This window comes from Grus americana, chromosome 6 (genome assembly GCF_028858705.1).
Source record: "Grus americana isolate bGruAme1 chromosome 6, bGruAme1.mat, whole genome shotgun sequence".
Classification (NCBI taxonomy): Eukaryota; Metazoa; Chordata; class Aves; order Gruiformes; family Gruidae; genus Grus; species Grus americana.
This window is the reverse complement of record NC_072857.1, coordinates 32,420,572-32,439,011: the sequence shown is the minus strand read 5'-3', so window position 1 is coordinate 32,439,011 and position 18,440 is coordinate 32,420,572. Positions and strand designations below refer to the sequence as shown.

General features: G+C 35.3%; 1 protein-coding gene across 10 annotated transcripts in view; it reads left to right on the top strand.

The window, feature by feature from the left end:
• The window catches only part of SLC39A10 (solute carrier family 39 member 10), a 60,378-nt gene that overhangs the window by 27,914 nt on the left and 14,024 nt on the right, over positions 1-18,440 (top strand). For 8 of the 10 annotated variants that reach the window (XM_054829252.1, XM_054829250.1, XM_054829255.1 and 5 more), the window contains exons 2-3: positions 10,763-11,827; positions 12,894-13,095. In XM_054829252.1, coding sequence (XP_054685227.1) covers positions 10,772-11,827; positions 12,894-13,095 — 1,258 coding nt within the window. In that variant the 5' untranslated portion in view covers positions 10,763-10,771. The other 2 variants (XM_054829251.1, XM_054829254.1) reach the window with 2 other exon arrangements.

The following is an 18,440-nucleotide window of genomic DNA, read 5'->3' as shown; positions in this document are numbered from 1 at the left end:
CACCTCTCATAGTTTCACTACAGTATAATTTAAGCCAAGAACCCCTTAAAAATATATGGATTTAATATTTTTACTTTTTTTGGTTAATTAGACTATGGACAAATCAAAATGGTGTTTTGGAATAAGACAATGTACTGTAGTTGAGTTATTAAAATAGTAATAAAATCGAAAAAGGCAAATTGTCACTTCTTTAGGGAAAATTCTGAGAGTTTCTACAAATAAATTAATTTACTGGAATTTTCTCTCACTGTAGCTTGTTAAAAATAAAAATTGGACATGAAAGGTGAAGAATTAATGCATTTTAACTATGAAAAAATAGATTTTTTTTCTGAATTTTTGCCCATATCTTATCAAATATGCCATGCAGTAGTTCCAAGCAGTGATTGAATAATAGTGAAATACTGAAATGATACCTCACGTGCTCTGCTGTTTTCTATTCTGTACATGCAGTTAGGGTTTGTTTTGGTTTTACTTTTCTTGACAATAAGCAAAGTGTGATCCTTAACATTTCTACCTCATAGTCGTATTACCAGGAGCATACTTTTTTAAATGTTACATTTACATTATAAAAGTTGAAGCTGAATACTAGCAAGTACATGTAGTTTAATCAGAAATTTATAAATAGTGAACTTAGCTTATCAGACAGGAAAATATTTTTTAGTATTTTTGCTTATTTGAGTTTTGCTTTGAGGATAGAGTTATGTTGGCCAAAGATAAGATACATTCCTAGCTGTGCCAAATTTCTAAAGAAAAAAAGTATTTCAACCTTTATTATTCAGGCATTGGGTTATGAGATTTTCCCCTGTATTGAAAACTTCTCTGATGAGTGTTTGTGAGTGGTGTAGCATTAGCTAAATACGGATGCCAAATACAGCTTTGACTGCCAAATAGCCAACCTATTTATTGAAGTATTTCAACTTCTTAACCTGGCAATGAGGTGGCCTGCTAGGAGACAGCATGTTATTCTAGTGACTAGATACCATAAAACTTAAATGACTGTGAAGAGGATCCAAAGATTCATAAGAAACTGTTGTGCATCTAGAAATAGAAAAATAAATCCTCAGATTCTTTTAACAGCACACAGATGTTTAGGTATCTTCAGCTGTGGTTAACAGGAATCAAAAGTTTGTCTGTTCTCAGGATTAAACTCTCATACTGTTTATGTCTAATGATATTTTAAACTGAGCTGGTTTAGATGTTAAAATAAGTTTGGAGGTGTTGATGGACTGTAACCAGTTTTTCCAGTAGATTTTAATTTTGCTGATGTGTATCAGTTCTATAGATTTCTGTCTGTTTTCCCTGGTGATTTAAGCCATCTTCTACCACAAGTCTGTTTTGTAGTCTGTTAATTAGTTAAACACATAATTTGAAGTACAGTAGTTTTAATTGCCCTGATTTTGTAGGAAAGATGTGCAACCCTGATCACATAATGCATTTACTTCGGATAGCTTTAATATGATCACAGTCAAGTATTTTGTAATATGACTATGATGTGCTCAGCAGACTCTGGAAGGGGGTGATGTGCTGCCAATTAGAGTAGCAAAAGGAGAGGGAAGGAGGGAGGGTATTTTTAACAGAAAATGTTGACTCCACTATCCATGGAATAATAAAGCATTTGTTAAACATTCACAGATATTTAAATTCTGTGAATCTTAAATATTTTAGAAGTTGAACATGTGAAATAATGGTCATAGCTGACTATTGACCCTTTGATTTTAGAGGTAGAGTCCAGTTTTCATTTGGTTGTAGCTATCAGTGGCAAAGAGCATAAAACATCTTTCTCAGAGAAATTTGATAATGCATAATTTCAGTGGTAGGCTGCCAAACCATTTCTCTTTTTGACAAAGAAAATACAAATATTTTACACCACTCTCTGCGGGATGTGCCTCTTGATTAGTCAGGATGGTCTTGTTCTTCTAAAATACTGGATTTGTTTTGAGATACGCTTACTGATCACTTGTGTTAGAGACAGCAAGTGGGTCTATTTTTTTTTTAAACTGTTTCTTGCACCATAGTATGACAGTAGAAGCAATTTTAAATTTTAATACTGGAAAAATCACAAGAAGTTGGCCTACTTATTCATTAAAATTGACAGGTTTCATGTAATTGGGAGGATGTATCAAAGTAGTGGGTTCCTGATAAAAAGTGTTCTTTCTTTATAGAAATGGATTATAGAAATTACATAGAGCCTTATGAAGTAATAGAATCATGTAAAATGAAGAAAACCCCAATAACAAATGACAACAATAATCAGTGAAGATGAAAGATGTCAGTAATCGAAGGAGTGACATAGGAAACATTAATGTGCCAGTGATCCCACTGAGAAGGATGGTGAACACAATAATATTGAATCAAATCAGCAGTTAGTCCAGAAAATCCTTATAATTAAAATTATAATGAAAGGAAGAAGACATGGCAACGCTCAAGGAAAATGATAGGGAGCATCCATTTTTTAGGAGAGGTACTAGAACAAGAATGTACTGAATTATGGTCACTGTAAAAGCCAGGAACTAATATCAGATCAAATTATAATGCTACACAACACAGTCTAGGTTAGATACATCTAATTGTAATGTAGTTTTAGAAAAACTGGTACAACAGTTTCATTTTCCATAGTGTCTGCCCTTGCTTGTTTGTATTGCTATTAGAATGTACCTGCACTTCCAAGGCGGAGGACACAGGGAAGTACATATACATAGTGGTATTTTCAAAATTTCAGTTTTAGGCCATTAGTATTTTTAATTTGATTGACTAAGACGACATCTTTGCTTGCATTTTAGATTAAAGCTCTAAGGATTCTGCTCCTTTCCCCTTTTCTGTCTCTAATCTTGCAGTAAGAGTAATATTGGGTATTAAGTACTACATTTTCATTAATTTGCCTCAAAGTTGTGTCCCGTCAAAGCTGCTTTAATACCGTGTAAGAAAGGTTTAGTAGTTGATGGTGAGCAATTTTTGAAGCCAGTCAGTGTTCATATGAGTTTGAATGGTTGCATCGATCATCGTGCAGACCTGTAATGGGTAGCCATGTAGGTCTTTAACAATAATCTTGGCTAAAATAAATGAGAGCTAGGCAACGCTAGGACTTCTGTTGAGGTCTTACTTGGATGTGATGGAAATTACATGTTTTGGTTCAGCTGGGCATTTTCTTGTTGGATCTGCCTGTTGAAATATGTATGACTATTTTATGTCACGCATCAGACTGGTTAAGTGTGACTTCCGAATCTGCCGAGATGTCTTTACGAACAAACACTTTTGCCTCCCACAATTATTGGACAAAGACAGCTTTGGGTGCCCACTAACTCAACATGTGAATAGTTCCAGTAGCTGCCTGTTGTCTCCCAAATTTCCTTTACACCTACAGGAAAAGGTGGCTGTGCTCTTGCCTAAGAAGAGTAGTAGTTCTCTTGGTTTGTACTCTGACAGAATGAATTTGATAAGAAGAATTAGAATGGCATTTTGACAGTGGGCCTTATAAAAGTCTTGTGGTAGTAGTTCATTAATTAAATCACCTATTTAAAAATACAGATTTGAATCAATGTTGTCAAGTAAAAAATTTGCAACCTCTAGATTGTAAAAATGGACTTTAATAATCATAATCCACCAGGCACTAATGTGGCATAGCACATGTAAAAGAAATATGCCTTAATCCTATTTTTCAATGGACTTTTGAAAGTTTTTGTAATTATTTTTTAAGTGAGAGAAGTCATTGGCTTAATAGTAGACATACATAATTCCTTTTTGGACTGTAGCTGTGATAGAGGGTTTTTAATTGTAATAGTGCAGGAATTAAACATATCAAAGACATGCCTTTTAACATACTGCAAGTATTTTAACATATCATAGGTATAGTAGTTTAAGTCATAGGAAGAATAAAAATATTGCAACTGGTTTTAACACTTTATTGCAGACATTATTATATTCTGTGTTGAAGGGAACATTGGAGAAATTATTCTCAGGTGACTTTCAATAAGAAATTTGTCCACTGCTGTTTTTTCAATGTTATTTGAGTACATTTTGAGGTGGCCAGTTGTTTTATTTGTGCTATAGCCAAAATACACTGTTAGGCTGCAGATGAACCAAATCTGCAAGCTGCTGTTGCCACCAAAAGCAAGGTTGTTCTTTTTGTAGGGCCTGTGGTGTTTGTGCAGCTGCGCAGTGAAGCAGATAAGAAAAGTAATCTGTCTTGAAAATAATCTTTCTTTTTTTCTTGGCTTTTTTTTTCAGCAGAATCTAGTTGTACAGCTGCACAGTGAACAGATCAGCAAACGAATGTGCTGGTATATAGAAATGGTTTTGTGGGAATGGGAATGAATGAAGCAGTGGGGGAGGGCAGGATCTCTAAGTGTAACACCATCTTAAAATATTTATTGAACTTCAGCCTTAGTTCTAACAAAAACATTTGCTTACTTTCAGTAGCAAAATAACATATTAAAATGCAGGTGTAATTGGTTCATCTTTTCAAGTATTTCATTCTTACAAGCACTGATATCTTAATAGGACCAGTAGAATGAACAGTAGAATATTGGCACAAAATCAAACCAGCTCTGATACACATTTTATGCATTAATAGATGTTTTATGGACTACATTTTATATATGAAAGGCTGAAAATTAATTCTTGGTAAGCAGAACTTTGAACTGTTTTTGATGGTTTTATATTTTGAGCTCTGAGAAGCATCCTGTACTCAGCATTCATTACAAATAATTGTCCTTTTGAAGAAGGCTGTCCAGTTGTTTTCTGTTCAAAATAAAATAAATGGCCCTTTCTGGATAAGTGAAGTAGTAAATTGCTACTGTATTTGTTTAGAATCATTTTCTAGTATGCTTGGGATTTGGCATTTCAAATACTTCACATTTCAGATTTTTAAAAAGTTTTAATGGTGTGTTTAGTTCTGCATAAATGCTTTCTGTACTATTTAAGTCTTATCTGGTATTAACTTAGCAAATATGGCTTGGCTCAATTAGTTAATGGTCTGTTCTTACAAAGTGCCCCTCCTACTGGGCTGTAGATTTTCAAATGAATGAGTTTTACTTAAATCCACAACCCTGTTTCACTGAAATTGAAGAGGGAAGAAAATACAGGAGATGGGTGAGAACTGAAGTTAGAAATTGTTAATTGTAACTCTTTAGGTCTGTAACATGTTTTCCTATTTGTATATCTAGAAGCTTATGTCAGCTTAAGACTGATAAAACAAAATGAGATTATTATTTAATTAAATGCTTTTATAGCTTTCTTAAAGTGTCTTTCAGTAACAGCAATATATTAATTTCACATTTTTTTAAAATAATTTACCTTAAAAATGAGTGCTAGATTAATAGGGCTTTATATTCTGGCATTTGTTAAAAACTTGAAATTTAGGAAATAAAGAGTAGGTTCATTTGGATTTTCAGATTCATGCCTTTTTTTGAACTGAATATTAGTATGAAATATTGCACAGTTGCTGGAGTGGAAGTGGTAGGGGGCTGCAGGCATCTCTCCTGCATGTACATTGGAGTAAATACCTGCAATATAAGAAAGAATTTTAATTTTCAGGAATTGTAAGAAAAACTGTCTTTATGTAGTCAGTAGCTCTATTTCAGGAAATATTTATCTCTCTGCTTTTAAAAAAGATTGCCATTTCTCACAGAGCTATTACTCTGAGCAGTTCTTGATAGAACTGTTTGGTGTGCAACTTCTGGTTGCCTGTGAAGTCTTGCTTAAGGCACTTTAGTCATTGTGGCATTCAAGCTGAGTAAATACTTAGAGGAGTCAAAGATATTTTCTGCAGAAAGGGGGAAAAAAAGGACAGAACATTCTTCAGAGAAAGCAAGGAAAGAAAGTTGAGCAGAAAGGGAGAGAAACTAAAATAACTTGGGAAGGAGCATGGGAAGGGGAGAAATGTAGTGCATTTATGCACAAATATTTCAGGTTATTAAAATTGTTGGGAGCAGACAGGAAAAATGGGGGGAAGAAAGTTGGGCACTGAAAATATTCTAGTTGGCTTTGTACACTAACAAAAAAATGCTGTAGTATGTGGGTTGCAAACACTAAAATGATAGATGTGGCTTTCAGTTGAATTTGTATTTTGTATGACCACGTTATTTGAATCAAAGTTTGTTGTTTTAAGTAAAGCCTAACTATTGAACTAGTTTTCTAGTTTCAGTGAAGCAGTTGGTGATAAATAAACAAAAATGCCCCCCAACAATCATGTTCATATTCCAGGCTTTACATGAAGTCTTCTCAAAAGTAAAGTGCTATAAAAGAAGAACAGTTGAAATAGTAAGCACTGTGGAGAAGTTTCAGGAATCCAAGGGAAACTGAATGAAAAAGGCTGTAAAAAAATACCAACTTTCATCAGAGATACATTTAGTTTAATAGATGAAACACCATAGACAGACAATGGCTTAGAATAGAGATATTGTGAGTTTTCCATACAGAAAAGATAACTCTGGTGATGTACTGCTCAGGTACTTTGACCGCAAGCCTCTGATTTGAAAACCTTGTATATGGATATGCAATCAGTACTGCATTTAGTATGACTGATTTGCTTGCATTGATGAATGAGGGGGGAATGCATTTGGCAGCACTGCCCGTGATTTCAGCAATGTCAGTTGGCGTGGCAGAACTATTTATCTTATCCACTGTAAATTTACACCTTTGTTCTAACTTTGCAGCTTGACTTAGGGTGGGGTTGTCCCACTGTCTGAGTGCGTCCTGAAAGACTTGTCTTGTTCTTGTTTGCAGTTCAACGAAACGTAGTACATGCTGTTATTTCCAGCTCTGGCCTACGGGTGTTGTAGTTTCTTACCCAACACATAGCTAGGAGGTGTTTTTCCTCCTGTCTCCCCGTTTTGAGTGCCGGACCATCACTGAGCAATGGAGGGAAGGAGGGGAGGCAGCAGGGGATCAAATGAGTGAATAAAGTAAGGCAAAGGCTGACAGCAATAACAGCCAGAATCTTTTTGAACTTTGGTGTACCCTTGTCCTCAGGCTGCCCTTCCACATTCTTTCGAAGGGATTCGAGAGTCTTAATGTTCTTATATTGAGATCCACTATATATAGTTCTGTGTCACTGAAATGTATAGAATTTGGACTTCAGCTTTCTGGTATTTTACACATACAAATACTGCCTGACAGGTTAAAAATGACAGCTATTTATAATTGCCTAGAGAATAATGAAGCTTGTTAAAAAAGAAACAGATAGATAATCAACTCTTAATGATTGTTCTGTTTGAGACTTTTTATGATGGGTACGTTTGTCTGGTAAGCATCTTTGTTCTGTAACAAGAATTACAATAGAAGATACAGAAGATTATATAATAGAAGATTAAAAATATTGTGCTAGGGTTATTACTATTTTAATTGAAAATAGTGAGGCATCTAATTGATTTTGAAATTGGTCTGATAATGCTCAGCTCTTGTATTTCAGCAACGAATCATGATCATAGGTTACAAACGATTATAACCATTAGGGCACGGAGAAAAGGTACCATTCAAAGCTAAACACCACAATTAGGGATGCATGACTGAAGTTTAAAAGTAATGTATTAGTAGTATTGTATGAGACAGTCACATGAAAAAGATCATGAGATTGTGGAAAGGATTATGATCATGCTTTAGTCATGAATTTCCTGGTAGAGATATTTTAGTCTGGGTCATGCTTGTTTAAATTAGAATAATTAGACTTTGCTTGTTCTGGTAATATTACCATTATGTGGCAAAAGGGGGAGAAGAGGTGTCTTACCTACAAAAGCAGTATCCTTTGAGTAACTGAATTTTGCTTAAACTTGAGATGCTGTTTTCAGTACTGAGAAACTGAAGTTAAAATGATCCTGAAGGATTTGCTAGAGCATTACAGTATACTGCATGTACTTACGTGCTGCAGCGGTCTTCTGTGCAAGCATATGTAAGTTTGTCTTTCTCCCAGGGCTTTCATTTGTCTTGCATGTACCTTAACTGCTTATTCCAGATCCTGAACCTGCTCTTCGCATTAAGTAACATTCAACATTGTAAATCCTCAGTTGATGAAAATCAGCATATTCCTATAGAAATGTGGAGCTCTGTTGATCTGTCACCAGCCATACTCCTGAGCCAGTACCTTTACTTACTGCCAGAATGTTTCTGCTTCCTGGGATGATGTAAGTCACAGAGCCCAGGTTCTCAGCTTGTGTGAGAGAGAGCATATGTTCTTTATTTAAAGGTTATGGAATGAGTTTCCAGACAATCATACAATCAGAGGGTTGACTCAGTCCAGTGACTCTTGGATAAAGATTTGCAACCTGTTTCTTTTTTGCTCCACCAATAACAACTTACCTGTTTCCTCAAAGAAGAATGGAAAAAGCTTCTGGAAGGTGCTTTGAGATGTTTTTAATGTTTCTGTACTAATCCTAGTGATGTATTTATAAGAACATTAAGGATGCCTTAGAGTCCGTGAGTGAAAAAGACTATGTGAAAATAATATCTCAGTAAATTTTGGGGATGAACTCATCATATTAAATTACTTTAAAAGGTTTGTCACAGCCCTTAAATCAGTAACTGGAATGTAGGTGATTGAACTGGAGACAAACTGCAGTCATTCCAGATTGATGATTGAACAGTTTTCTTATAAAAATAAAACAATAGTATACAATGATTACCCATTGATCTGTCTGATGTCCCAGGAGTCAATTTTGATGCAGATGCCTCCACTTGATAGATATTCTTCTGATCTTACATCTGTAACTGGGTCAGCATTGCAAAAGAGTTCTGTTTTTTTTTTTTTTAAGTATCTTGCAAGCATTTGAAGCTCCAGTGAAAGGTGAATTTTTATTTTTTGTATAAGTAGAGGTTAACAGGAAAAACAGGAAAAACTTTTTCCCTAGTCTTCTGTGTTAACTCATTTGTTATATAAAGTCATTAAAAGGTAGCCCTTTCCTTTTTTTTCCATCTGATTCCTTTTCTCTGTCAACCTGTTGCAAGTATAGGGGCTTCCAAGAGATTTTTTTTTGTTTGTTTTGGTGCAATAATTTGACTGTAAGTGCAAAACATCAAACTGATATTTTAGGAAATTAAAATGGACTTTAAATGTTTGTGGTTTGCTGCAAAACACTTTCCTGACTGATTTAATGAAGAACGTTTTAGTTAGCAGCTGGGGTGGGCTTGAGAAGGACAGCTAAATGTACCATTTCTTGTCTGAAAGTCAATAGCATTTTAGCATGCACTGACCAGGTCACTTGCATCTCTGTGAATGTAGGGTCAGTTGCAGCTCTAGTCAAGGTGTGCTTAAGGAGCTAAAACTGCTTTCAGTGTAAAAAGAGGTGAAAGCATACTTAACCTGTTTTCCGGTTACTTACATCCTTGCATTTGCTGCAGTGTTTTTGTAGCATCTGAGTACACACAAAGCAGGGTGGATGGAGCTCTGTCCTTATCCTTTCTCTCAGCTCTCATTTCCTTCTCAGTCATATTCTAAATTTAAGTAGTTAAGTGTAAAAGCCCTACTTCTGTGCTCAGTTCCTTTGTCTATTTTAGTCAACTGTTTAAAATAGTTATTCAAGTGTTCAGATTGATTGGGGAGCTGCGTGCTTCTTTCTTTTTGTTGTCTGCTCCTTTGCTGATAGGAGGGCTTGATTATCTAGTACATGTATCTAGCAGAACTGTTGTAAATGTTACACATTCTATTTGTCTTGGTACCAAAAAGAACAAATTAAGTGTCGTTAGAAACCCCTGGCAGTGTTTGAATGATTATTTTTTTTAAACATGTATTTTAGAGGTTATTCTCTACCCAAAGTAAGTCTCTAGAAAATAGAAGTCATAAAGTACAGTTCTTGTCTTACCTTTAGCTTTCTAGTTCGATAACATTTTTACATAAACTTGGATAATTTTTTTCTTAAAAGTTTCTTTTATAATAATCATTCTGGTTTTATATATATTGCTAGCAGATGTAAACAAAATAAAGCTGTCATATTTTGTAAAATAGTGAATTGTTTTCAACTCTGAACACAAGACAGACTTCTGCAGTGTCCTCTTCACCTGATGTTGAATAATTTAAAAAATCAGTACTACTTTCAGCTAGAGTGTGTCAGCATTAACAGTATTTTTTGGGTTGCATAAACAGACATTCCCCATACAACCTTATTTTTAAACTAACGTCCATGTAGATCTTTTGAAATCAGTAAACTCATGTAAGTAAAAAGTACTAAACATACGAACATTTAAGCAATACATTGAAGTTGATTAATGACAACTTATTTTTAAATCGCCAATTACCAATTAAAATAGGGAATTGTACAGTGCGTGTGTTTAGTGGAGGTACTTTAGCAGAACGTAAGAGGACAAATGATGTGTGGGTTTTCAGATTGTATTATCTACCTGTCATCTCCGTAAATAAGAAAATACCATATTATTGTTTTTAAATAATTTTTATTCTTTTGTAACATGTTTTAACAAGATTTTCAATACTATAGGTTATCATAAGTGTATATACCTCTGAAAATAGACACAAAAAATGTTCTGTTATGACTGACTGTCAATGCTGATCTTTTTCTTGTAACTGCCTCCTGTAAGTATGGTATGTAAGACCGCATCTCTAGAATACACAGAGCCTATCCTACTGTTGGATAAGAAAAGTACATTTATACAATTTCTGCAGTAAAAATACTGCAATTGTTATTCTGTTAACGCCAATATTGAAAAAGATTTGTGAGTCATTCAGTTGGTACAAATAAGTGCCATACTGATACTCATGTAGTACAAATGTTGAGATTGCTTTTACACCTAAGTGCTTCCCCTTGTGTGTTTCTTGTAGGAAACAGAGATGAAGGTACACATGCACACAAAATTTTGCATCATTTGTTTGCTGACATTTATCTTTCATCAGTGCAATCATTGCCATGGAGATCAACATGACCATGGTCCTAAAGAGGAACGTGTACACTGCCATAATGACTATCAGATCTCAAATGCATCCTACTTCCAGAATGGAGGAACAGAATCTATGCCGAGTAAATTTTCAACGTTGGAAGCTGAAAATCAACAAAAATGCTATATTGAAAAGATTTTTGATCGTTACGGTGAAAATGGAAGATTATCTTTTTTTGGCCTGGAAAAACTGTTAATAAGCCTTGGTTTAGGAGAGGTAAAAGTAGTGACGATAAATCATGATGATATTGGCCATGATCATGTTTCTCACTTATATGCTTTAGAAGTACAGGAAGGAAAGCATTCTCACTCTCATAACCATCCTCATAGCCACTCAGATTCAGAAAACCAAACCACAGTTGGTATGGCTGCAAAGAGAAATCGTGACCCTGAAAGAGATGCAGTAGTGCCATCCATAAAAGATGACAGCAAACACATTCATGACCAGAGTCGCCATCACCATCATCACCACCCTCGTCTACATCATCACGAACATAATGGTACACATCACACTCGTAATGATTCAGTTAGTCATAGTGAACATGGAGAACAGAACCATGAACCTTCAACAGAGACAAACACAACTCAGGATCAGCCAGAAAGAAAACAACGGAAACAGAAGAAGAAGCAAAAGAAGGTCAGTGAGACTTCAGGAGATGCTACACGGGATTATGCCCCAGATCATGATCCAGGTGATCAGTATGAGCACAACCGTGTTCATAAACATGATCATGTACATGATGCATCTCACTTGCATGTACACCATCATGAACACAGTAGTGATCGTTCTACTAGTCATGGACATCAAGATTCCAGTTTAGGTAATGAGGATGGACACCACCATACCATCCAGCGAGAGGGACCTCATAAGCAGACTAGTGTAAGAAAACATGAAATTTTTTCAACACATAGTCATAAGGATCATAACGAAGATGAACGTGATCATGAAGAGGTGAGTATGAAATGGAGAACCGGTAAGTTCACTGTCGCTGTTGTTAACATAGTAATTGAAGGTGTATACCCACAAGTAATGTAGAAGCATGTTTGCAACCGTTGCATAATACAGGTAGCAGAGTGAAAACACTAAAGGTAACTGCCACAGTTTTGAGTTAATTTTATGGGTTTTCATTTTTGTCTGCCCATCGCCCATCTTTTCTGAGAGATCTATCTTCTTTCTTATTTATGTGTATAAAGGAGATACTTAAAGTTTTCTGAGATACCTTGCTTACACGTGGGGTTTTTTCCCTTCTCAATATTCATGAATACTTCCCCCACACACACACCTTTTTTGGACTTCTTCCTGAATCTAAGATCATTAACATTTTTGGAAACTGCACAGAGGCTCTTTCCTAAAAGAGACACCTGCATCTTTTCAACATGCTTCTAATTTCTTTGTCCTAAGAGATTTGTGATGCAGTGTAGATGTAGCTTCTGTAGCACTGTGCTTGGTGTAAGATCTTCCATTTCGCCCTTCAGCATCCATTATTTCTGCCAGGACCATAAATATACTTTCCCTTCCCCCTTACAGTTAACTGCAGAAGCAGGACATTTTGATATCATTGTTTTAAACTAGAAGTCAGGATAGGAAAGGATGGAGTGCTGACTTTTAGGTTTTAAACTGAATTAAAAAGTGAAACTCCAAACACAGAAGGTCGGTAGGTAAAGAGACATGTTAGAAAACCCAGTTTGGATTTATGTTATTCCACTCCTTTCCTGTTGCTCTTTCTTCATTGCTTGTACTGTGTAATGGTAAAGAATATGGAAACTCATTTTCATTGACATTTATCAAAAATTATATAGGTGCTTGGAAACATGTAATGCAGATATTTTTGCTGTTTCTTTCCCCTCATAAACCACTTAGATCAGCTTAGACGTGTTTTAGCACTGGTGGAATGTTGTGGGCCAGAGTTTCTACTTTCTGTTTGTGTTCTCAAATCATATGCTAAGTTTTCCATAACTGTAGTTTTTAATGAAGTAGTTGCTTTCATGTTTAATTTGCTTGTGCAATTTGCTTGCAGTGCTTAAATGTTACCCAGCTGCTACGGTACTATGGTCTGGAAACCAGCTCTCCAATATCTCCTGAATTGTTTATATACATGTGTCCTGCTTTGCTATACCAGATCGAGAGAAGACTTTGTATTGTACATTATGATGAGCTGGAAGATTTTATGAAAAGTAAAAATGCTTCAGTTGAGAATAAAGATAAAACAGGTGCATCAGGTAAGTCTGTAACATCTAAAGGCTTCAAAATTAGAAATGTCATGCAACTAAGCATTGACTGTAGAGTAAAAGAACGGTTGAAATTTAACACATTTATTAGAAGACATTTGAGAAGTCATGCTCATTTAACTCAGGAGACATGGAATCCTGTTTGGTGGTATGATAACTTGTCCCAACCACGGCCCAGGGAGGCATACCTTTCTTTCTTGTACCTTTTTATCCTTTTTCATTATTTTCATTTGTTTGCTTATTTTTCTTTCTTTTTTTTTTTGTCTTCTATCATTGAGGCCTAACGTCCTATAATTGGACTGATAGCCTAGGCATTCTGGCCTGGATTCTTACCACATATCTTTAGACATTGGACTCTTTTGCAGTAGGAACATAGGCAAGGTACAGAATCTTTGGAGACAGAAGGACTTCTAGGGATGAGCAAGTCCACCCACAGTTTGGATTATTTGCATTGTTTAAAATATATTTGATCTTTTTCTCTTAATGTGACTGGAAAGTTGCAGTGTTACTTTGGCACAAATTTTGATAATAAATTTGGCCTGAATGTATTCATTCAGGAATAGAGAACAGCACCTTCATCACAGTTCATTCACTGGAAAATATGATTTCAGATGTTACTATTTTTATATTCTAGCAGTGATGCAAATTTGTGGAATTGACATCAAGAATTTTTTATGAACTTAAGAAATATAAAGACCTAAGCAAGATACAAGAGCATTTAAATTGCCATTTCTGACAACGGTTCCCTTTTCTGACTTGGTGTCAATTATTCTATACTACTCCTATACTTCTATACTACTCCTACAAGTATTCAATCAAAATCATCTGTTGGCAGTTTTATTTTTTTGTGTGTGTGCCTTGAGTAAAAATCAGTAGACTTTTTTCTCTGCTTACCTAGTTCTAAGCTAAAAATATTTTTATTATTATTAAAGCAGTTACTTTAAGGGCAGTATCCATTGTTGTGATTTCATAACTGAGTATACTTTTAAAATATTTGTTTACTACTGCTATCTTTCATAAATGATAATGGAACTGTTGTCAGATATTTAGCTGCAGTGAAATATTAAAATTCTAAAACATCTTGAGTACAGTGTCCATGTCTTGAAAATAAAAATATTGGTAATTGTGAATATTGATTAGTACTTAGGTGCTTATTAGCATCGTTAGAAATAAAGCTTAAAGTAACTACATTCTCATAGATGTTAACAACTGTTGGAAAGAATCCACTGCTGGTAATGTTTCTTAACAATGCCAGAGTCATTAAAATAATTAACTTGTTATACATAAATCTCCTATAGTGACACAGCTGCTATCTTGTTAACTGTTCAAAGATTGCTGTAAACCAAATATACTCTGTGTTTTATATGGCAGCAAATTGTTTTGTGGGGGTAGTCTCATTGTGATAAGAGTTGACCCCTGCCTTACTACCAAGAGGATTTGTAGAGTAGCTCTAAGCATTTTCTGCTAATTAAAATGTTGAAACCATGTACAAAACTGTCATGTTGCACATGCTTTGAACCAGTTTAATTAGAAAGTTTCTACAGATGAGTGCTTCTTTTAAAAAGAATGCATTTTCTTTCTCTGTAATAAGGGAGTTGATGAATAACTCAGCTTGAAGACCTTTAACATTTTAAGAGACTTAATTTGCAAAATTAGTGAAGCTTATTGTGAACATTTAACATGTTTTATGGCATCTGATATCTTGAGTATAAATAACACATTTGCCAGTTAGTTGTAAAATACCGGGTTTTAACTTATTGATTTGGCTCTGAAAACAAACAGCAACCTCTAAAACAGGTCAACTTGATTAGATAATGATAAATCATTCTTCATAACAATTTCCTGTATACTGTTGTATTAACAACAGTGAGACCTCAGTTGGTGCAATAATCATTTTCCCTTCTCAAGTAAGGGAGTGAGTCACAAAATAACAAATCTTAACTGTTGTGTGGGGATTGTGGGAGGTGTAGGACAAATGCCACTCATAAAGTAACTTAACCTGCAGGTTGTAGGATTCTACTAAAATGAAAATGCGTGCTTACCTGAGCTGATGTAAACATTTTTAGATAGAAATATTTGCCGAAGTTAGGAGGATGCAGACATTTTTAAACGCTAGCTTTCTGTGGTTTTCTTTAGTTTTAATGAAAGCTTTCAAAAAAGCTTAATAGATCAGTGTGCTTCTGTTCATTGATACTAACCTGCAAGGTTTCCATTAGTTCCGATAGTGCAGTTTTCTAAAGCAAAGTAATTTAATTAACTGATGACCAAAAACTTATGAAGCCATGTTGGGTTTTCTTCCTGTAATTTACAGATAGTTCTGTAATGTCTTCTAATAGGGGATTTTCAAGGGCTTACACATACAGTGTGCTTTCACAGTGTACCTATTCGAAGAGGGGGCATTGTTTTCAATGAGGGCTCCTAAACAACTTAAAAGGAAAGGTACACCCTGCTATGAATCAAGCTAATAGAAGTGATACAAGTAAACAGTGAGCAATTTTTTTCAAGATGGAGATGAGTTAGAGCTGTTGATTCAAAGTATTTCAGATCAGATATATCTTATAAATCTGCCTGTGCCAGATGCCAGTGTTCCCTGAAGCTTACTGTTCCCTGAACCCAGGAAGGCTTTGCTTCAGTGGAGCCTCTCTGTTAGCTTACTTCCTTGTTAAAGCTTGCAGATCGTTAACAGTTCTCAGCCTTCCAAGGAGTCTACCTTACTACCCTTTTAGTGTGTGTTAATTTACAGATCGCTGTCCAAATCTGGTGCGAGCAGCTGTCTTTGCTTTGCTACCCACTGTTTGAACAGAGGTCCCTTACTGAAGAAATTGTTTGGTCACCTCCCTCTTGGTTTTTTCCGCAGAAATATTTTATAAGCCAGTGCATAATAATTTCACCTCATTGACCAAGCTTTATACAGTATTCCTAGGAGTGTTATACACCAAGTTTTTCTATAACTTAAGAGCTCTTGCAGTGTTCATAATATTGCATATTAGTTCCACTTCCATAATATTTTTTTCACTACAGTTGAATGAAATCCTTCAATAAAATACTGTGTCAGAATTCTGTCGTAAGTCTTCCTTAGTAGTTCTTTTTACATGAAGAGTGTTTGTACATATATGGAACTGTGGTGTCATACAAAGCTTTTGTATATGATATATTTTTTATCTTTGACTTGACAGCAACCTTTTGCTGATAATTTTGGGTCCATGCCATTTTTTAGGAGTTTAAACAGAGACAGAAGCTGATGACCAAGATCTGAGAGATGCACAGATTCCGTATTCTAATTCCAGTGTGCCTCATCTTAATCATGGTGCCATGTTTAGATACTGTATCATTCATAAGAGTATGTAAGCCCTTCAGAGATGTGTTTGCCAAATCTATGCTATGATATATGAAACTTAACCCAGTTTGCATAATCTCTCTTCCATTTTTCTCCATGTAAGGTTGTTGGTCATCTAACCTGGCACTTAACATCATAATGTCTGTGTCCAGATTGGAGATCCAATGTCCTGACAAATGACTGTGTAATTTTTATTGGAGCTACTTGTGCACGCGTGCATGATTCAGTATTGAATTACAAGTCCATGTATGCTGTTTCTTTCAGCAGAGCCTGTTATTCCAGAGTACATAATTGAAGTGCTCTGGGGATGAATCAAGGCTGTGTAGTAGCAGTATTTTGATCAGTAGGGTCCTGCTTCCACTCTAGACCTAATTTTGTATTCCCATTTTCCAACCTCTGTTTTTTAGTTCCTCTAGTTCCTCATCTGATGGCAGTCTTTGCCTTTTCACCAGCTCTCTCTTTTTCTCTCAGTATCAATATGCATTTCAGTGTACACTGCATATTTTCTAAAGCTTTTTCCAATCAGTTTCTCCTGGTGGATGTGCTCTTGTACCCTTTGCATTTGAATTGGATTGTGGAATAACAGCTACAGACTTTGTAAGAATGAATATCCCAAAAATAAAATTCAAACCAGCAGATGTTGTAAATTTAGGTGTTGAACCAGACCAGGCCTGCAGCAGCTACAATTCTGGTGGCAGAGTCTTGTCAAATCTGACCTGTAGCGTTTTTTGTACAGATAGAATTCTTGGGACAGTTGACTGCTAAATTATAAAATTCATTGAGCAGCTACAACATATTCATTCCTCCTCTCTTTTCTTCTCCCTCCATGCCCCCATTTCCCAGGATGTGTTCTCCCACTTGATCAAAAATGAGTGGACATTCATAGATGCAAGGAGAGTCAGATCATGCACAAAGTATGGAGATGCTAATGATTTTCAATCAGGAGTTGGCAACTTTCATTAAAGTTAGCAAACTGTGTAGACATTTTTTATTAAGAATGAAGCTAGGAAAAAATCTGGAAAAACCTGAAGCATTTATTTAGGCTAAAACTTTAAATAAATAAATAAATACATAAGTTCAGATTGAGGAAATTATGTTCTTGAAAGAATTCAGCCCAAAGAGTTAATGTCTGTAAAATAGGAGGACCAACTGTTCCTGTCTTTGGGACTGTGAACCTTTTGAACTGTTGGAATTAAACAGTTTTTACTTAATGTTCTTTGAAGTTTCAGTTATGGGAAGAAACAGGAGAAGTGATAGAGACGCAGAGAGAGAGGGGAAAAAAACCCAACAGTTTTTAAATTGTAGTATTACTGATGACTTGAAAAAGTAGAAGAAAAAATATTTTATTAGGGTGAGATGCTGACTGCAAGAGCCATGCTTCTTTCTTATAGGATCTGTTTCTTGTGTAATTCCTCCTTTTCCACGTCATACAGAAATTTGCACATTTTTCCTAATTGACAGGATTATGTTGGCTACCATATCACATTAATCACTTTTTCTTCTAATGACAACAATAGAGGTTCTCAAAAAAAGTATATACTGCTAAAAAGTATATACTGCTTTTTGTGGGTAGCAAGTTCATTTCAGCTCTTCAAGCTCTTATGCATTTGATTTTGAAGTTCTTCTGTCAAAGGTTGAGTCCTACGTATTTCTCATAAATAAAAATGGATGTTTCAAAGCACCAGGTGAAGAGAATGGTACCTAACTGAACACGTTGCTCCTAACAAAGGAGGAGAAATATTGATTCCAGTTAAATTTTGCATCAGAATCATATTAAAAGCAAATGTTAAATATGAATTAGTGCTCGTAGAATCCTAGTAAGTTTAGTAGCAGAGATGCTTTTGTTGCAACAGGAAATCTTTTGCTTTTTGTGTTTCATTAAAGGCTACAGAGCTAAGCCTGGAACTTAAAATCAGGAAGAATTGCTGGGCTCTTTTTAGCTGATAGTCTTCTGATATCTTTCACTATATTGTACAGTACTGTGAATAAGCCTGTGTAT